General features: G+C 45.0%; 1 protein-coding gene across 1 annotated transcript in view; it reads left to right on the forward strand.

Annotated features, from left to right (window-relative positions):
• Window positions 1–14,197, forward strand: part of LOC138249505 (cyclic nucleotide-binding domain-containing protein 2-like) — a 611,285-nt gene extending 597,088 nt beyond the window's left edge. The window contains exon 15 of the mRNA XM_069203460.1: window positions 13,537–14,197. Within this exon, the coding sequence (XP_069059561.1) occupies window positions 13,537–13,635 (99 nt within the window). The 3' untranslated portion in view covers window positions 13,636–14,197. The remainder of the gene's footprint in view (window positions 1–13,536) is intronic.
• The last annotated feature ends 8,013 nt before the right edge of the window (window positions 14,198–22,210 follow it).

The following is a 22,210-nucleotide window of genomic DNA, read 5'->3' on the forward strand; positions in this document are numbered from 1 at the left end:
GAAGGTGGGCCAACCAGGGAGGAATTCTGCAAAGCGCAGAAGGAGTGTCCCACTTTTGAGGGTCTGAGGCAACAGGCCTCAGCCCAAGCAGCCGGTGAAGCCTTTGCTGATCACCATATATACTGGGAGAATTATCTCCTCTTACATGGAGCCTAAGGCACCGGCCATTGGGTAAGCATGTGTGCTGGTGGTCCCCCAGTGTTACTGGGCCTTCCTTCTGGGCCTGGCTAATGACATCCCCCTGGCAGGACATTTGGGCCAAAACAAGACCTTTGCCAGGCTTGTCACCGACTTCCATTGGCCTAGAATGCTGGTAGCCTCAGATAACTTCTGTAGGGCCTGCCCCACCTGCCAGGATAATGGGAAGACAGGGAAAAGGCTTAAGGCCCCCCTGATCCCACTCCCCATTTTGGCAGCCCCTTTGAAAGGGTGAGCATCGACGTCATTGGTCCCTTGGACCCCAAAACTTCCCTAGCCAACAGGTTTATCCTGGTTTTGGTGGACCATGCCACCCGCTACCCAGGCAATCCCTCTGAGGACAGTGATTTCACCGGTGGTGACCAGAGCTCTGATGGGAAAATTTACCTGTGTGGGGTTCCCAAAGGAGGTTGTGTCTGACAGAGGCACAAACTTCATGTCAGCCTACATGAAGTCCATGTCGGATGAGTGTGGGGTAACCTACCAATTTACCACCCCTCACCATCCTTAATCCAATGGGCTTGTTGAAAGATTCAATGAGACCCTAAAAGGCATGATCACTGGCCTACCTGAGGCCATGAGGCGTAAGTGGGACGTCCTCTTGCCATGCCTTCTCTTTGCTCATAGGGGGGTACCCCAGAAAGGAGTGGGGTTCAGCCCCTTTTAATTTCTCTATGGTCACCCAGTCAGGGGACCAGTAAGCACAGTAAAAGAGGGATTGGAGAAAGCTCCCAAGAAACCTCCCCAGGATGTGGACAGTTACATGCTGGCCCTCCGCAACCAGACACAGCACTTCTGGAAGCAGGCTAAGAGTAACCTTGAGGCCAGTTAAGAGGTGATGAAGGAGTGGTATGACCGGAAGGCCACTCTGTTTAAAATCTAACCTAGCGACAAAGTTTGGGTGATGGAGCCAGTAGAGCTTAGAGCTCTCCAGGACCGCTGGACTGACCTATTAGAAATTAAGGAGCGATAGGGGGAGGCTACTTACCTAGTGGCCCCAAAACCCTCAGGCACCCCCTAAGGGTTCTCCACCACAACCGACTGCAGCCTCATAGTGAGAGGTCTGAGGTCAGTATGCTCCTTGGGACAGATGAGTGCATGGAAGAGGAGAGTGAGCTTCTCCCCGACCTCCTCTCTGCCAAAGAAGGTGATGGGTCAGCGAAAGGTGTCAATCTCTCTGACTCCCTGACTCTAGATCAGAGGGGAGAATGCTACAAGTTGTTGGAGCAGTTCTCTTCCCTGATCTCCCTCACTCCTGGACTCACCCACTTGTGTGTCCATGACATTGACACAGGAGACAGTCCACCCGTGAAGAATAAAATTTACAGGGTGTCAGACAAAGTGAGGTCCAGTATCAAGGATGAAGTTTCCAAGATGCTGGCTCTTGGGGTGGTAGAGAAGTTCAGCAGTCCCTTGTCCAGCCCAATTGTGTTGGTTCCCAATGCTGCTGCTCCTGGGCCTAAGCCAGCACTTAGGTTCTGCGTGGACTACCGGGGTCTCAACTTTATCACAAAGATAGATGCTCACCCCATCCCCAGAGCTGATGAGTTCGTAGACAGGCCCGGCGCTGCCAAGTTCCTTAGTACCTTTGACCTCCCCTCAGGCTACTGGCAGATCGCCTGGACTAAAGGGGCTCAAGAGAGATCCACTTTCTCCACTCCTGAGGGCCATTACCAGTTCAGAGTAATGCCCTTTGGGTTGAAAAATGCCCCCCCACCTTCCAACGGTTGGTTAACGGGGTCCTAGCTGGCAAGGATGCCTTCTGCGCAGCCTACCTAGACGACATAGCTGTCTGTAGTTCCAGCTGGGAGGAACACCTGCTCCACCTCAAGGAGGTGCTTCAGGCCCTGCAACAGGCAGGCCTGACCATCAAGGCCAGTAAGTGCCAGATTGGGGAGGGCTCCGTGGTGTACTTGGGACACCTAGTAGGTGGTGGCAAGGTGCAGCCCCTCCAGGCCAAGATTCAAACTATCATGGCCTGGCAACCACCTAGAACCCAAACTGAGGTGAGGGCCTTCTTGGGGGTCACGGGTTACTACAGTAGGCTCGTCAAGGGCTATGGGACCATTGTGTCACCTTTGACAGAACTCACATCCAAAAAGCAACCTAGGTTGGTGAATTGGACAGAGGCTTGTCAGAAAGCCTTTGACTCCCTGAAGGAAGCCATGTGCATGGCCCGCGTGCTCGAGTCCCCTGACTACTCCCAGGAATTTATTGTGCAGACAGACACTTCAAAGCATGGCATAGGGGCTGTTCTAGCACAGCTAAATGAGGAGTGCCTAGACCAACCAGTAGTCTTTATTAGCAGAAGACTATTACCACAGGAATAGAGGTGGAGTGCTACTGAGAGAGAAGCATTTGCTGTGGTCTGGGCACTGAAGAAGGTGAGACCATACCTGTTTGGGACTCACTTCCGAGTTCAGACCAACCACAGGCCCCTCAGATGGCTCATGCAGATGAGGGGTGAGAATCCTAAACTCCTGAGGTGGTCCTTTTCCCTACAGGGGATGGACATTACGGTGGAGCATCGCCTGGGGATTGACTACGCCAACGCTGATGGTCTCTCCAGATATTTCCATCTTAGCGATGAGAGCTCCCAGGAGGTTGGGTAGCTCTCCCCACTTTCAGCTGGGGGGGCACATGTTAGATCTGACAGCCTTAGGGTAGTCACCCCTAACTTTTCACCTGCCTCCCTCCAATTTTAGGACACTGTCTTTGCTGGTTTTAGGACTCTGTGCACTTTACCACTGCTAACCAGTGATAAAGTGCATATGCTCTCTCCCTTAAAACATGGTGACATTGGATCATACCCAATTGGCTTATTTAATTTACTTATAAGTCCCTAGTAATGTGTACTATAGGTGCCCAGGGCCTATAGATGAAATGCTACTAGTGGGCCTGCAGCACTGATTGTGCCACCCACTTAAGTATCCTCTTAACCATGTCTCAGGCCTGTCATTGCAAGGCCTGTGTGTACAGTTTCACTGCCAATTCGACTTTGCATTTAAAAGTACTTGCCAAGCCTAAAACTCCCCTTTTTCTACATATAAGTCACCCCTAAGGTAGGCCCTAGGTAACCCATAGGGCAGGGTGCTGTGTAGACAAAAGGTAGGACATGCACCTGTGTAGTTTACATGTCCTGGTAGTGTAAAACTCCTAAATTCGTTTTACACTGCTGTGAGGCCTGCTTCTTTCATAGGCTAACATTAGGGCTACCTTCATATACTGTTTGAGTGGTAGCTTCTGATCTGAAAGGAGTAACAAGATCATATTTAGTATGGCCAGAATGGTAATACAAAATCCTGCTGACTAGTAAAGTTGGATTTAATATTACTATTTTAGAAATGCCACTTTTAGAAAGTGAGTATTCCTCTGCACTTAAATCTGTCTGTGCCTTACAATCCACGACTGGCTGGGTTTAGTTGACAGCTCCCTTGTGCATTCACTCAGACAAACCCCAAACACAGGATGCTCAGTCACACTTGCACACATCTACATATTGAATAGGTCTTCCTGGGCTGGGAGGGTGGAGGGCCTGGCACTTGCATGTCAAAGGACAGTAGCCTGCCCTCACACAAAGGACTGCCACACCCCCTCCTGGGACCCTGGCAGACAGGATGGAAGTGAAGGGGGACCTTGTGCACTTCTAAGCCACTCTTTGAAGTATCCCCCACTTCAAAGGAACATTTGGCTATTTAAGCAGGGTCTCTGACCCCATAAACTCAGACGCTTCTGGGGTAGACCCTCTACCTCACAGACACTTCCTGGAGAAAAATACCTGAACCAGAACCTGCCAAGAAAAACTGCCTGGCTGCCCAAAGGACTCGCCTGGACTGCTTTTCTGAGAAGGACTGCTGCCTTGCTGTTGCCCTGCTGCCTTGCTGCTCTCTGGCTGTGCTGAGATGTGCTCTCCAAGGGCTTGGATAGAGCTTGCCTCCTGTTCCCTGAAGTTTCAGGACCAAAACAACTTCATTCCAGCAAAAGATCTACCTGTGTGGTGAAAATCGATGCACAGCCTGCAAGAAACAACGCACAGCCTGCATCACGGTGAGAAAATCAGCACACATCGAACCTGAATGACACAGCCCGACTTCGCAAGGAGAAGATTGACGCAGTGGAAGCGTTGCGACCGCAAATTCGACGCAGCGCCCACTGGATCGACACACAGCTGAGCCAGAACAATGCTAAGAGGAGTCAACGCAGTGCCTGCCGTCCGGTAGAAATTGCCACGCATCGCCCACCAGAGCGACGCAGCCCCTGTAACTTCGTTCTGCAAGCGCCGGATTTCAACACATCGTCCCCAGGACGTCTGAAAACCCTGTAACCCGAAGAGAATCCAAGTCTGTGCGCCGTAAATCGTCGCAAAGCCTTCCCTACGTGAAAAATAACTATGCATCGTCTGTGTGCGCCCGGAGAAATCGACGCACACTTCCCTGTTTTCCACACATCTCCTCCTCTGCGGTTCCTTACAGAGATTTTGAACGCAAACCAAGTACTTTGTGCTTGCAAGAGACATTTGTTGCTTTTTAAAGACTAAGGACACTTTCTATCATCTTTACAGTGATATTGCAATGTATACTTATTGCATCTTGATCGCTTTGACCTGCATCTTATCAGATAAATATTGTATATTTTTCTAAACACTGTATGGTGTATTTTTGTGGTGTTCTACTGTGTTATTGCATGATTTATTGCACAAATACTTTACACATTGCCTTCTAGGTTAAACCTGACTGCTCAGTGCCAAGCTAGCAGAGGGTGGGCACAGGATAGTTTGGATTGTGTGTGACTTACCCTGACTAGAGTGAGGGTCCTTGTTTGGACAGAGGGTAACCTGACTGCCAACCAAAGACCCCATTTCTAAGATTGTCACTATGCTGGATGCTGCACTATTTGAGGTTGAGGACATCTGGGTTGTGCAAGGATGTTGGGAGTATAGCAGGGAGTCTTGTTTCTGTTATGAAGAGTAAATCAATTTTGTGATAAGTGATGAGGCCTGCAAGAACAGTGGGGCATAGTACTTTAAAACATACATCATTCAAAATGACTGTGTTTTCAGTAGTTTGAGGGTGTCTGATAGTTAGTGGGATGTTTAAGAGCTTAGGGTTATGTACTGTGAGGATGTGGTGTTTGTGATTGCATGGTCTAGGTCTGAGTGTGATTGTCAGGACGTGATATTTAGTGTGGGCGGATGAGATCTTACTCTGTAGGTGCTTGCTGAAGTTTCAGGGAGCAAGGGTTCTGGCTCATTAGCCTTTATTCATCATGATAGATCTAATCTGGAGATGTGTGGCTCAATGGTTAGAGCGGCAGACCCTGAAGCTGAGATCTGGCTCAAGACCAGGGTTCAAGTCCTGATTCGGCAGGTCTTGGGCTCAATTCCCCTTGACCAGATAATTCTCACCTCGGTGCCTAATCTAATTCATGGGTGCAACTCTGGGCAATAGCTTGCTTAATCTCCACAACGGCCCCAACAGCACTTGGATGCCTGGCTTCACCCTGGGGGTGCTCAGGAGTGGGTGCCTCACAGGGAAAAGCCAGGAGTAGTTCCATAGTGGTATGAGTACAGAGCCTTGAGACCCTAACGGGTGAGTAGTGCGCTATACAAGTGTTAATTTACATTTACAATCAAGTAGTGTGCTTGTATATATCTTTTCCACCAAGATCATTGGGTTCTGGGTGAACTGAAGTATGGGAGGGAACAACAGTTATGAGATGGGAACCAGTGTTGTCAGTTCCTTTAGAGACAAATCCTGGGAGATGCAGTGGTGTCTCTTCCTATCGCGACAGATGCTGGAAACTATAATTAAATAATTTCCTACAGAACTGAATGCCGGTGAATTACTTTGTTTACCTCACACTTCTTCACTACAATCTTACTCATCAAGAACACACTCACCATTCTTCTCAGTATGCCCCCTCTTCCAGTTGAATGATTTGTTCCAGTTCTTGATATAATGCCTTGTCACAGGGTGACACTGGAATAGGATAATTTACAATTGTCATTGGGGTTAAACTTAAAGCAGTATGTGAGCAATAGTCATCATTAAGAGGAACATTAGGGGTGAGCGGTGAGTTAAACTCCGCTGGCCTAGTTAATGGGTTTTTTTGCACTCCACGCTCTGCTTGGTGTGCAAAGTTCGGCCAAAGACTCTGCTAGCCCCAGCAGTGCTGCAGAGCTCACTGCGTGCACAATACAATTGCCCATAAATGGGCTGCAGTGTGCACTCAGTCCAAAAAGGTCACAACAGTGGTGTGGAGCCACTGCAAGGGGCTTCACTGGCACCAGCTCATGATCTTGCCCTCCCTCAGGCCTGCTGTCCACAGCAGCCTAGGACAGAGCAGGGGGCAGAGGTAGTCAGAGAGCTAGGCCGCTGGCAACGAGGACCCTGGGAGGACCCAGGTAACACCATTGTTTCACTGTCTCTTCTGGGTGCACACAGCCTGTTCAGGCCGGTGCACAAGTGGCCTGGTTAAAGGAACGAAAGCTGACATTCAAGCCTCTTGTGCACCTGCCTGTCCAGGTCTTTTGTGCACCAGCCTGCCCCGTTTGCATTGCACACGGGGCAGGCCGGTGCACAAGAGGCTTGAAATGGCAGCTTTTGCTGCCTACGGCCCTGACCTGAATGCGGCCAATCTCAGAAACACTAACCAGGGTCGGGCCTGGCTAACCAGGACTGACATTGCTTACCACTTCCGAGATCAGGTGCATTCAAGCCAGGGTGCCAGTAGTAGAGCACTCCGCCGCACACAGAACTCCGCAGAATTCCACTGAGTTTGAAGCCACACCTCTACCCACCCCTGAGGAACATATAATATTGTCCTTATTTCAGGCAATGGATAGCTACTTCCCTCCTCCTCCCAAATAATACATAGCCCAAACTTAATTCTTAAACCAGAGATTTCCCAATAAACTTGCCCCATGCTTTGATCTATTAACCCACTTTTATCCCTTCTAATCCTTTGTGTCCCATCTAGTCAAAACCAGTATTTCGATCACCATACATTCTATCTCACCTCACACACTGCTCAGGTTTTCCTTCCATCCTGAACCTAACTTGATTGTTTGAAATCTGTTGGCATACTACCTCTACTTAAAAATAATCTTAGAGCACTAAACCCCACCCACCTAATTAACTGCTTAGTATACAATCTCCCATTCTTCTCTAGTCCTCCTTTCTTTCGCAGTCTTGAGTCTCTAACAAACAACCATTGAATCTGCTGAGGGAGCTTTCAACAGCCACAAGAGTGCTACCAGAAATTAGGCCATACACAAATCTTCAAGAGCTAGGGTGCCAGAGCGTCTTTACCTAAAAATATGTTGTGAAATTAAAGTTAGTGAAGAATGTTGAAAAGGCGTGGGGGTGTTAGGTGTGTAAGTGTGTAAGCGTGTAAGTGTATATGGCAGAACATATTATGAAGCATAAACAATATTGTTTACTTCCTTCAGGCATATCAAAGCATTGAATATATCTGCAAGGTTAAGTGCATTGAGAACACGCTAGAGAAACTATGACACCTGTAAGAAGCTCCAAACCACATGAGATAATTCAAGAGGTTGTGTCTCTCTTGCAGCAATTTATGAATAATCTTAAAGTGATAGATTCTAATGTCAGCTAGCTTGGCTGGTTTATTGACATGCAGCGTAGAAAAGGAGTGTGGAGTGAGAGTGTGCATGAGTGAGTGTGCATGTGTATGTGTATTGTTTGTGTGTGTGTGTGTGTGTGTGTGTGTCGGCCGTGGTCCGTCCATTAGGGCGGAGGGGCCACATCCCCCCATCTTTTGCCCCTCATGAAGAGTGGCTGTCAGGATGAGCAAAGGTCTGCCTGACAGACACTCTTCATGTTCAGCTTAGGCAGCCAGGAGTGAGACATGCACGATTTGCGCAGACTCCTGGCTGCCTGAGCTGAACTTTGCTGGGCTGAAGAGGTAACTAGCTCCAATGGGTGTGACCTCCTCGGATCAGCAAAGGGGTGAACTTGGACCTGGGTGCTTAAGGTTTAAGCCCTGAAGCGCCCAGGGCAAGTTTCAATCAGTGACACCTCGTCACAGAGTCAAATGGGGTCAAAAGTCTCACTGACCCCATCCCACTCTGTGACGAAGTTGGGATTGCTGCGAGGGAAGGCAGCAGTCCCAACCTTCCTGTGACCCCAGTGCTGAAGGTAAGTGTGTGTGTGTGTTTTTTAAATGAATGTTTGGTGCGTGTGTGTATATTTGAATGTTGATGAGTGTTGTGAATGGATGTGCGTGCGTGTGTGTGTGAATGAATGAGTGTGAGTGTGCTTCCCACCCGCCCACCTCCCTCCTAATATTACCAGCTGCCACTGGTGTGTGTGTGTGTGTGTGTGTCTGGCAGCAACCAAATTTTAAAAAGCATAATAGATGACAGTAGCATGTTAGTGGGGCATTACTAAACTGTGCACTGTACAGTTAACATTTACATCAAACATTTTTTACATTTCACAATCGCGCAACGTGTGAATGTTTGCAAATGTCATGGAAAAAACCCAGGTGCCAAATTACATATATTTAAAACACTGTCCTGGTTTGCACTACACCCTCATTACACCTCCATTAAAGAACTATAGAAAAAAAATTCTGTTCCCACCAAAGTTATAAACTCTTAGAGTCTGATTCTCAGTGTAAGTTTACAATTGTTTGCTATTACTAAAGGGATTTATGAGTTTTATCTATATGCACATGGAATCTCTGCACATAAAAAGATTCCTTTGTGAATAGTAAGCAAGTTTAAACATAGACAAAAGTGTAAGTTTACCTTTGTGAATCAAGCCATGTAAATTAGTTTCCACTCTGGGAAGACAGGATCAGTGAAAGATACAACCACAGCTTCGTCTCTCACTGGAAGTCACCTGCCTTTGGTGGGATGCCTTGAAGGTCCCCGGGACCTCTACACCCCCTCCCCAAGATGACTGTGTGGACCACCTCATATGTGGTGCACAATCAATGCATCTTCCTGCTGGGAAAGACATTCCCTATCTCACAGAGCGTCACGGCTCCATGCAAGTGAGCAAACGCCCCTTTAGAAGTGTGCTGATGAGTGTTTTGTGCTGGTATGAACCCTATTACAATAGAGATCCCCTTACTAATACCAGAGTGTTCTGAGGGGTGACAAGTGGATACAAACACATTCTGCGCCTCTGGAACACTATGTTCATTGAGGCCCCAGACCTTTATTCTCGAATCTAATTGAGTAAATGTTGATATTGTAGTAGTTAAAGCTGTATCTTGATGTGGGAGGTAAAACTCTAAGCCTTTTGGCATGTAATATCATACGTGTTGTGTTACACTTTGACAAAGATAGACTTTTGGGAAATTCTTATAGGTGCACTAGGAGATTTTTCAGCATATTTAATTCTTTACCCAATAAATATACAACTATGTGGAGGCATGTATACACTTTTGTCTGGCACTGCCACTCCATCTTGTATGCGACTCCCAAAAACAGCAAAGTTCACAGACACTAGGACCATTGTAATTTCCAATATTTGCTCATTGCAGTCACAGCAAATATATTTTCAGATGTGAGTGTGAGCCTCCTCGCAGCTACCTTCTTAGGGCCAAGGAACCAAGGATCCCCTAGACCTATAATTGCTACTTTAATTGGCCTTCATAGACCTCAGATGGATTTTAGGTTTTTTGTTGCTGTTGTGATTAGATGGAAACTAAAAACGTAAAAACACAGAAATATTTCCTACAGCAAATAGGAGTATTGCTTTTGGGCAGTCTGAAATTAAAAAGTAACATATTTTAGATACTAGTGGGTTTCAAAAATCGCTTTAAAAATTCCACAGTCTGAGGTCATTATCTTATGGTGACCTAGGAGGCCCACTCAGAGGAAGTATAATGATTGGTGCAGCACTCTGACCAGTGGCGTCTTGGCCTGCTCTTTAATACTTTCAGGGCTACAAGGTAACATAGCGCTAGCCAACACACATTGCTGACGCTTTTTAAAAATATAATCCTCGAAATACTCCAGCCTTTCATATGTGACAGCATTCCCTTTAAATACGAAAAATACACTGCAAAGCTACCTTTACAAATGAATAATACGCTACAAAATCGTGTATTAAACTATTGAAAGATATTGAACAACAGTGTTGCTTCATGACCACTATCAAACACAGATGGACCAGTGTTCTGGAGTCCGTTTTTAAACGAGCAGCTTTCAAATAATATCCGCCGAATCAGACGTAAAAAGGATAGAGATGCTGCCTGAGATGTGAGCGACTTGAGAACAGGAGAAAGGCAGCGATTGGCAACTGAACATCAATGACGGAAGAATCAGTCGACTCTGCAGTAAAGCTAGGTTGTTCCACTGAGGTTATTGCTTTTCATGCATAATTGAGCTCAATTCATGTTTTAATTGGCAGCAGCGTAAAATTGTGTGTATGTAACATTGCATTAATGTGAAATTAATATTTCACATGCCAATAAACAAATGTGCAGAAACTGAAGATGCTTTTTTTTTTAGACTCAATTCTCTACCAGTATTGGTGCTAAGTGAATTTAAATGCAATACTCCTGCTTCCAAAATGTAATATCCAAGAATGTTTATGAATAAAACATTGTCGGCGCTGCCTTTGTATAAACAGCACCACGTATCTCTGCTAGAGTTATGCTTCAGACGGGAATTACAAAGCAGGTCGACTGATTACGAAAATGTAATTGTTCTCTTCCCCATTATAAATTATTTTTGGTTGGATATAGATAAATACGTACGGGACCTTTAAAGAATTTGTGTAGCAAACCCATGCATGTTGGGGGGATGCTGGCCCCTGATATAAATGTTCACCGTCGCACTTCTGAAATAATCATGGAGTACAAATCAGAAGGGACTCTCACAGATTAGTAGTCTTTACAAAAGATGATGCGATGTTACATCTGTGCCCTATAACGTTGCCCACAGCATGCCTCTCTATGTACTTCAAAACTGTTTACTGTACTCTCAATGACAGGTTTCCTTGTCTGAGTGAGACTAAATTGCCTGCAATAATATAGCCTGAAGTACCTCCTGTCTGTTCTCTATATGATTTACTGTACTAAGGCATGAATATGTACTGAATTGTGGCGTTTTCCTGCAATGTTCTACAGAATTACCTACAATGCTGTCTATCCATGTGCTATGGTTTTGCCACCAGTGTAATTGGTCAATGCAGAACTGACTATGTGCTATAATACTCCCTACTACATTGCCTCTATCCAATACAGTATTGTCTACAGCATGTATGTCTATCTACTGGAGTTTTGCACTCTAGGTACCGCAGTAATGCCTATAGAAAGTTAATATGTACTGCATTATTACCTACAAAATAGCATGTGTATATACAACAGTATAACCTACAGCTTTATGCCTATTTCAGTATTTCCTGGACATGTATTACATTTTTCTCTTTATTTTAGCTTATTTAGTGTAGGATAGCCTACAGTACAGACTGTACGTCCTGTAGTATTGCATACATTGCCTGACTATGTACTACATTTATTGAGTACAGCTTTCATGTCTATGCGTTACAGCCTTGCCTTTCTATGTATGACAGTTTTGCCTTCATTACTGCCTCTGTACTATAGCAGTACTAAACCAACAGTATAGTTGATAGGTACTATGGTTTTCTCTTCAGTATTTTTGTCCATCTACTAGAGTTTTGCACTCTATATATAAGAGTTTTGCTTTCATTATTGTGTCTAGGTACCACAGTAACATCTGCAGCATAGTCTGCACTGCAGTATTAGCTAAAATATTGCATTCCTTTATATAATAGTATAACCTACAAATGCTATGCCCATTTCAGTATTGCCTGTACATGTATTACAGTTTCTCTTCATTTTAGCCTATTTTGTGTATTAAAGCCTACGGTACAGTATGTCCATGGTGTAGTATTGCGTACATGTTTGCCTAACTATGTATCCCATTAATTAAGTACAGCTTTCATGTCTATGTGCTACAGCATTGCCTATCTATGTATGACCTTATTTATTGCCCATGTACTACATTAATACCTACAGTGTAGCCTGTATGTACTGCAGTGTTTCTTACAATATTGCTGGTCAGTGTACCACTGCATTACCTACAGCGTTCATGTGTATCTACTACACTACTGTCTGTCTATGTATTACAGTTTTGTTTTCATTATTGCCACGGCACTTGCAGTCGTACCTACAGTACAACCTGCATGGACTGCACCATTGCCTACAGTATTGCCTGCTAACCATAATATTAACTACATCATTCACGTATGTGTTATTATAGTTTCTTCCTCATTATTGCTAAAGTAGTGCAGTCATGCCTACAGTGCAACCTGTATGCACCACAGTGCTGCCTACATCATTGCCTGTGTATCTAAGCATTACCTATGGCATTGATGTCAAAATGCTCCAGCATTGCCTGTCTATGTATTGCAAATGTGTCTCTTGCAATGCCTATCTATAAGCAGTAATGCCTACTAGAGTAGCCTATGTGTTGTAGTACTGCAGCATTACCTCATGTATTGACTATAGGAGAATATGGGGCATTTTTATTAAGTAGATGCATGGCCCTGGCACCACAAAAGGGGCACAAGGGTGACTTAATCATTAAGATAGATTGATCAAGGCCACTTTGCATGGTCCTGCATTGCTTGATAAATCTGGAGTAGCGCACGGCAGCGAAAATCACTGTGTGGTGCTACGTTCCCCCAGGGAGGCTTTCCATGGGTGGAGGATGGGTGTTCCCATGCATCCACCCATGGATTTTGAGGCATTCCCAGATTTACCATCACTGGTACACCTGGAAATGAGTCAAAATTCTGCCCTTCCACAGGTGAGGCATAACAAGGAGAAATCTCTTTATTTTGCCTCGTTTATTTCTCTTTCTAAATTTGCAGCACACATACAAAGAGGAAAATGCCTCTGAGGATTGTTTTTGTGCAGGGAAGTACTCATTCCTGCACAAAAATAATTCTGTCTGCATTGCAGGCATCCTGCCAACATGGCCCAAGGGAGTCTGCTTTGGTGCTAGTCAACCAGAAGGGTGCCAGCACAGGGAAATTACAGGACTGTGCTGTATTGTGTTAAATACGAGGCATTCCTGCTATTTCCTTTTAGCGCAAGGCGGCTAGATGACTTGCTGTGTTGCGTGAAATATTGATAAATGTGCCTCTATGTATTGTACCACAGTGCTGCATCCGGCTTTGCATGTGCACATACTACAGGTTATTATTATTATGATCTTAATATTATTATCGTAATAGTAAGCAGCTGTCCTGTGTTTTTACTGTGATAAAAGTTTTGCTCCCTGTTCTCATCCCAAACCATTTGAACACGTGTCTGTATTCTTTCCAGGTTCAGCCATACCCATCCAAAGAGATGCTTGAAAATAAAATGCAGGACTACATTAACTGGAAAGCTTATAAAACATTACTTATCAATAGCCCTCACTGACAGTGTGCGCTGCACCTGCAAGATTACAGCCTTTCAAAGAAATCACAGCAAGGAAAAAGAGAAGACTTCAAAGTTTAACAAACCTTTTGAAGTGCTCCCAGTCCTTCCTTTGTGAAATGTTAATTTTCTGCTACTGCGTTTCGTGCCTTTGGGTGCATAATAAGACATCAGTCTAACATGTTAACAGCTGAACTGAATTCATCCCAAGTATTGTTAATCTGCTCAGCTACAGAGGAACAGCGAAATGTAGGAAACTGTTTAATAAAACATTGAAAATTTTGAAAGAGGAAACAAATATTTTCAAGAAAAAGAAAACAACCTTTGAAGACCACTTTAAGGATGGGAATATCTAACTAATTTCAGTATCTCGTCCCTTGGAATCAAATCTAGAGGCCGGATCACAAACATTTGTAACATTTTTGACTGGCACTATTAAGTATTGCTCGGATTACTTACCGGTAATCTTCATTACTCCGATTCTTCCTTCCTTGTCCCCTTCCGAATTTATGGAATGGAGTGCCCTCTTCACTCCTCACGTCACATTTTAGAAAGCTACTTTCTCCCTTTCCATGAATGGGAAGAAGGACATGTGCATATAGCCCCTCCTCTCCCCCGGAACTACCTGTATATCACCAAGCACCACCAAAACGGCTAATAAAAGAACAGGGAGGGAGGGATGTACGGAAGGGGACGAGGAAGGAAGAATTGGAGTCATGAAGATTACTGGTAAGTAATCCAAGCATTACCTCCTCATCGTCCTTCCTCATCCCCTTCCGAACTTATGGAGGAATGCCCAAGCAAGATCACTTTCAGCAGCCACATGAAAGAATCAAATAAAAAAATCAGTGCAGTGCAAAATTTAATGAGGCATACAAAAAACATAGGAACGCCACAGGCTACATGCAGGATACCGAAGAGTCCAAACACAAGGAGCCAACGCAGAAGGAGGAAGCAGCCACAACCAAAACCTCTGAGCCAAAAGACAATTCAGAACCATGAGCAACATTCAATCTGTAATGGGTAATGAAAGTGGATGGAGAGGACCAGGTGGCAGCATTGCAAATATCCCGGAGTGGAACACCAGACCATTCAGCCTAGGAAGCGGCCATCCCACGAGTGAAATGAGCCTTGACCCCACCCGGAATCTCTCTGCCCAGGGCCTGGTAAGCGGAAAAGATAACACACTTAATGCAACGGGACAGGGTGGAAGAAGAAGAGCGGCCGCCCTTCTGTATAGGCCCAAAACTGACAATAGGGTGGTCAGAGAGATGAAACTCAGAAGACCTAGAGAGATGATCTTCAATGCCCGGACAACATCCAAAAGGGACAAGGAAGGGTCAGAGACCAAAGCTGCCCAAGGGAGCACAGAGAGAACAATATCCTGGCCCCGACGAAAGGAAGAGTTCACCTGAGGGAAGAACTTAGGATCCACAGAAAGGACAACCCGTTCCTCAAAAATGTGCAGGTATGGAATGCGACAAACCAAGTTGTTAAGCGCCCCCAAATGCCTAGCAGTAGTAATGGCCACTAGAAATAAACACTTCAAAGTCAGGAATTTAAGGGAAACAGATTCCAAAGGCTCATATAGAGGGGATTTCAGATGTGAAAGCACCACAGGATGTATGACATTGCCACTTGGTTGTCAACCCTAACCATCAACAAGTGACCCTGAAGAGGAGCAGCAAAGACCCAGAGGGCAGACCATACCCCTTGAAGCTCATTGAAGCCTCCACCACAGACCAGATGCCCTGGGCAGTGAGGTCAAAAGTCGCGAGGACCAGAGGTGTCAGTGACTGAAGAGTAAAACCATGGTCTAGGGAAGGAGGATGCGGCCACCAGAGGAGATCCTGACGAATAGGAGCAGAAACAGGAATGAGAGCCTCCAAGTTGCCAACAGCCGGAGTCCAATGAAACAGGAAATGGTGAATCACGGGGCCCAAATGAAGGCGAGCCCATGGGACGACATTAAAGTTGCTGCCTGAAAGAAAAGAAAAAAACAAAGTAGCACCAAAACATCCAACAACTTGGACAAGCAAGACAATGGTAAGGACGGGGGAGAAACACAGGAAACAAGCCCAACTTACCATCAGATCTTGAAGACGCAGCTACTCTCTTGCAGAAGCGGACTGAACCTGCAAGAGGCACCGAAGAGACTGACAGAGACGGACACACCTGGGGGTAGGAAGGAACACCATCCCCTGCTCCTTATTGAAAAAGGCACCAATATACTCCAGACACTGAGAGGGAGTCAGGCGAGACTTAGAGGGATGTACCAGGAAACTGAAATCCCCCAAATGGGAGACAATGGAGGATGTGTCTGCCATGGATTGGATCAGAGAGGCCGCATGGATCAGAAGGACACCTAGATATGGGTGGACCAGAATACCCCTGGAATGCAGGAGACCCATCACCGGGGCTAGAACCTTGGTGAAAATCCTGGGGGAGGACTTATGTCCAAAAGGGAGCACCTAGAATTGCCAATGTTGGGAGCCCACTACAAACCTCAGAAACCTCTGAGAGACGGGGGCCATCGGAACATGTAGATAGGCATCCTGAAGAACGATCTTGGTCATGAAGTCCCCCGGAGAGACCAATGGAATCACCTGATGCAAAGTGGACATCCGAAAATGCAACGTCGGGACAAAGCGGTCCAGAAACCTCAGGCGATGATCAGACAAAAATCCCCTGGGACTTTCCTGACCATGAAGACACGAGAGTAGCATCCGTACCTCCTCGCCCAAGGAGGAACCGGCCAAAGGGCACCTTTCAGGACCAGGGAGGTGATACCATCGGCGAGAGTTGGCCACTTCACCGGATCCGAAGGCAAGCCGTCTAAAGAAAGTGAGGATCTAGAAACACCGGAGAAACACCCAAACAAACTCCATGGGAAACCACCTGAAGAACCCAGGCATCCATGGTGGAGACAGCCCAAACTGGAAAGAAACGAGCCAGGCACCCCCAACAAGAGAACCTGAGGGGCTGGCTCAGTCAGGAAGGAGGCTTCTGACCACCTTTACTGCTAGGCTGATGAGAGGCACATCCCGAAGGAGGACCCCCTATGCTGGAATTGAGAGTGGAGAAGCAGGGAATTGGGCTGGTGTTTCTGAAACTGATCACCCGCCTTCTATCACCATCCCAAACCTAAGGCTGCAGACGTAAAGGCCGAACATGTTTCTGACACTTGAAGGATTTCCTGAGGACCTTCTCCAGTTCATCTCAAAAGAGTTTAGAACCACCAAAGGGCATGCACAATAAACTATTCTTCTGGGAGGAATCAACCCTCCAGCCGCTGAGATGGAGATGACGGCGAGCAGAAACAGAACCAGCAATGGCCATAGCAGAAGCTTTAAGAGTGTCAGAAGCAATATCTGAAAGAAATTTAGCTTGAACTTCCATCTGGGACAGCAAATCAGAGAAACCTGCACCCTCCTGAATGGCAGAGGAAAGCGACTGAAAAGCCTTAACAAGGGACTGAGAAGTATAGAACCCATAGATCTCAGAACACAAAGAGAGACTAAGACCAGCGTGAGATCTTTTGAGAGCAGCCTCAACTTTCTTATCAACAGGATCAGACAAAGTCACTTCCTCAGAAAGTAATGAAGGCTTACCTCAAGGTTAAAAAATAAAGAGTTCAAAGTGAGAACCTAAGGAACTGAAGTGTCCCCTTCGGACAAAGGATCCAAGCGACCCGATAAAGTGAGGATCAGAAGATCAGAATCCTTCCATTCACATTGCAGTAAGGATTCGACAGCAGGGATAACAGGAAGCCTGGGAAAGGAAGGACGCTGAAACTGCCGGAACCAATCCCCACTAGTAGAAGGTTGAGCCGAATCCACAGGGAGCTGGAGATTGGAGGACAAGTAAGAGACCACCGGTTCTAAATCCTCTTTCAAAAATATTTTCCTCTAGACGAGGCACCAGTCAGAAACCCCATATCATCCTCATCACATTCCAAAGACATCCAGGAGGAGACCGAAGAAGGGGAAGAAACAGACCAGGCAGAACTGGAAGAAGCAGCCTGAGAAACAGGGGAGGACTGCCCACGCTGAGAATTAAAAGCATCCAACAGCTGGCGAACCATGTCCTGGAGCTGAACTTCAGGTACAGGGGGACAATGATGGTGAACCCCACCATCACGCACCCCTTTAGGAGGGAAAGGAGAAAGATGGAGACGCTTCCCAGTGTGCTTCCCCATGGTGGTTGTGTGTAGAACAAATAACAGCCCACAGCACGACCAGGAACCAACTTCCATGGAAAGGAGGCCAAATTCAAGCATCCAAGCGCACCAATCAGCACTGACCACCCAAGCAGGTCAGCACAAGAGCACCAGGTCATGGGGCACAACACGAAGTCTAGGGTCCCAGGCTAAAAGGTATGGCAGAGGGAAAATCCCAGCGTCGGGGATGGCAGTGCAATAGGCAACATAGGACGCTATGCCCCTCCCCCACAAGGAAGAGGGCGCCCCACAACCCAGGAGGTGCCAAAATGCACTGAACAGGGTGCCCCAGCAACCAGGGAGACGCCAAACACAGCCCAAGGAAAGAGAAAGGCATCCACGCAAACCGCACCAGGAGCATCAATAAACATGGAAATCTACCGGCAAGGAAGTAAATAAGCACCAAAGCAGAAGCAGCACCCATGCAGCCGCACTCACCATAATGTGAGTTCAGAAGAACTCCAAGGGTGCCTCTGCAGCCAAAACAGCACTCGTGATGCTAGAAACAAAGAGGTGCACAAAAAAAGAGCAGGAAGTTCTTGGGGAGAGAAGGGGCTATATGCATATGTCCTTCTTCCCTTTCATAGAAAGGAAAGAAGTAGTTTTCTAAAAAGTGACGTGAGGAGTGAAGAGGGCACTTCACTCTATAAGTTTGGAAGGGTACGAGGAAGGACGATGAGGAGGTAATGCTTACTTTAAACACCTTTTACCACAGTATTATAAAAACAAGTTACTGGGGGTGGTAATGTATTAGGAGAAGTTTGTTAACATTTGTTGTGTGGCACTTTGTTCTGCTGGTGATGTCTAATTTATTTCTGTGCTGCATTATTGCAGTGTGATTTTATTTTATTTTACTGCAGATTTCGTTTCGTTCGGTTTTGAGAATTTTGATGTGGTGTACCATGTTATGTATGAATTGTGATGTTAATTTGCTTTGTATTTGCTAATGTGCTATGTTCAGTTGTGCACTTTTGATATGTCAACAAACACTGGTACAAGCAAAATTGTAGCCAGAGTTAGCACATGACATGAAAGTTATTGTAATAAGCAACCATTTACAAAAGGTGTAAGGTGGAAAAATAGCGCAGCTCCAGCTTTTCCACCACTTCACACCAGTCAAAATCTGCTCACTTTATGTGATAAGGTCCATGCACATCCGGAATATTACACACCAAGAAAAAGGTTGTCAGTTGTACATTGGTTGACCAGAGAGAATAGGAGAAGGTTTGGGAGAGACATGTTGAGAAAATGAATCAGTTAAATTGACTTCTGCTGTATTGTGAACATGACAAGAGATTAAACCGCACGTCAAAAAGAGTGTTTGTTTATATTTTGCTCACAATAAAATAACACAGAAAGGTAATCCACCCGTGTGAAGGCCCAGACGTGTACAAATAAAATTGATTTGCAGCAGTTTGCTTTTTCACCCTTGGAGAAAATGAGTCGCTGAAGGGTGTGCACTCTGAATATGCCAGTCAGAATATCTATTGCATTAAATTAAATAACAAAGACAGAATATTGAGAGTAACATCATATTGAGGAAGGTAGTATCACTGATAAGTATATTGTTTTTCTATTTTCTACAATAATAACAATGTTTTAAATATCGAAACCTTAATTATTGTTCTATATCATTATTATTTTTAGGGGGTTTTATGTATTATTTATGTGTACATTTCATATTTTGCAGAATTGTCTATTGAATGTTAAATATGAATATACATTTCTCAGTATGTTTGTTGTAGCATATATACATATATGCACAAAACAAAGAGTTCCCGAAGCACCCTCACCTCCAAGGAGTTGGAGTGCATTGTACTGGAGAAGCGCACCAGTGCAAGAAGTAACTTAGCACAATCTAAATGAGGGCGCTCACTCAAGAAGGGTACATTAAAAACCAAAGTGGTTTATTGATAAAACAAACATCACATGTTTAGGTCCAAAGTCTTGATCACATGATCGCTAAAGACATAAAAAGCAGACATAAAAAATGGGCAAGCACAAGTGCCATATTGCAAGGGTCAATATTAAACATAATTCAGACGAAATCCGAGGAAATCAAAACATACCAAATGGTAAGATATTAAAAGGATACACAATCTCAGGGTACTCAGATGCTTTAATGAAAGGGTTTCCAAAGAGTCGTCTGGAATAATGACAGTTCATGGAAAAACTCATAATATATTGATGAGAAGTGGACATCATGTCCAAGAGGGCACAGGGCAAGTCAAGTTGATAAAGGGGACCAGGGTCTTGAAAATCAAACATACAAAAGTGAAAACAGAAAATCGTACCCTAGTGGGCATGAGGGGAAACAATATGGAAGAGCAGAGGTTCAGTAGAAGGATATCTATGCCCTGAAAATGAAGGAATCCATAACATCCCCTAGTATGTCTAAAAATATTGCAAGAAAAATACACAGAAAACTGTTAAACAAAGAGCACTAGAATGTCAAAACAAGTGTGATAAATTCATTATTTGTGATTCCCTTCTCCACCATGAAGTGCACTGGGAGAAAAGGGAAGGGGGCACCGACCAACCGGTTGGACCACATATCAAAGAGATTCACTTCCTTTCCTCCTGTGAAAAAAACTGATAATAGAATATAGTTAGAACATTAATTCAATAGCAGAGAGTGAGCACAACTCCAAATCATTCATCTTTGTTAATCACCCCCCGAGTGGACTTCCAATTCTCCTTCTACATCCCACCCCAGTGGACCTTTCATTTCTAAGTACATGAGGTACTTGAATTATATCCTTCTGAGGGACTGAACTCTATGCTTTCCCCTCTTGTCTCAGGGAGTTCATTCAATGACATAATGCACCAGTGTGTTTCTGTCACTGAAATATTTGTATAGACTCACAGACACATAGACCCCCCGCACACATACAGACACATGGACAACCCACCCTCATACATTCACAGACACACAGATGCACACACACACAAACACAAAGTTCTACTGTAACTCAAGTCACAGGTCCACTGTACAGGCCTTCCACAGGCACACAGGATGTCAACGTAATGTTCTGAATTTCACATAACAGTGAAACTTTACCCAAGAGCTGTCAGATAGACACACTTTCCTACTGACAAATATAAAAAGGTCTGATCACCCTAATGTTTCCCAAAATACACTGCCACCACTTTTGCACCCAGGATGGGAATAGTAGTCTAATGTCATCTATAAAGTCATGAAGTCATGGTTGGTGCTCCTCTATAGGTTACAGGTCTCATATGCAGGGACAGGTCTCGGACTCAGTGCCCTTGCTAGACTAGTGTGACACCATGGCAAAAAAAGAAATTAGGATATCAGGTATACATTCAGTTGGCACTCAGGACAAGGTACACATCCATATACCAATGCAGGGGACATTCCCACCCAGAATCCAGAGTTGTTAGGAAATATTGGACCTGGCCCTTTTTGCAGGGTCATTGCCAGACTTTTTGCCTTCCTCCTCCTCTTTTTCTGACCTCTCTTTGTTACCTCTGGGACTCTGGGCACTTTATCACTTCTGATCAGTGCTAAAGTGCATATGAGCTCCCTTGTAAACCTGGTATGATTGACTTATACCTGATTGGCCTATTTAATTTACCTGAAAGTACCTTGTACAGTGGTATCCCTTATCCCCAGGGCCTGTAAATGTAATGCTACTAATGGGACTGCAGTGCAGCTTGCGCCACCCACAGAAGTAGCATTCCAAACGTGTCTCGGGCCTGCCACCTCAGGCCCTGCATGCGCAGTTTACTGCCACATGGACCTAGCATCTAAATTTACTTGCCAATCCAGGAAATCCCCTTTTACTACATATAAGTCACCCCCAAGGTAGGCCCCAGCTTGCCCTATGGGCAGGGTGCTGTGTATATAAGAGGTAGAACATGTGCCTTGTTATGTGGCCTGTCCTAGTAGTGACAAACAGCCTATTTGGTTTCTCACTGGTGTGAGTGCTGCCTGCAAGCGCACCCGGAAAAAACGAAGAAACTGAATCACCACAAAAATGTTTCTATAACATTTACTAACCAAGATTTCATAGTACATGGCAATAAAAACAAGGAACAAAGAGTAATTTTCTATGTAAATAACAATAATTTACAAATCCTTACACAATGCAACACAGGGATGATGCAAGCGACAATTAAATCATGCCTAGAACCATCTTGTAAATATATACGTTACACGGGCAATGTGGTAACATGAATATTCCATTGATATATCACTAATCCAAACAAGCTAAGAACAACCTATAATAAACTCCTAACACTAATCAAACAAAAAAACAATAATTAGATTTTGACAAAGCTATAATTCCAACAATTCTATAAGTGTAGGCAATATGAGGGTATTGGTACCATGTT

This window comes from Pleurodeles waltl, chromosome 8 (assembly GCF_031143425.1).
Source record: "Pleurodeles waltl isolate 20211129_DDA chromosome 8, aPleWal1.hap1.20221129, whole genome shotgun sequence".
In the NCBI taxonomy this organism is placed as follows: domain Eukaryota; kingdom Metazoa; phylum Chordata; class Amphibia; order Caudata; family Salamandridae; genus Pleurodeles; species Pleurodeles waltl.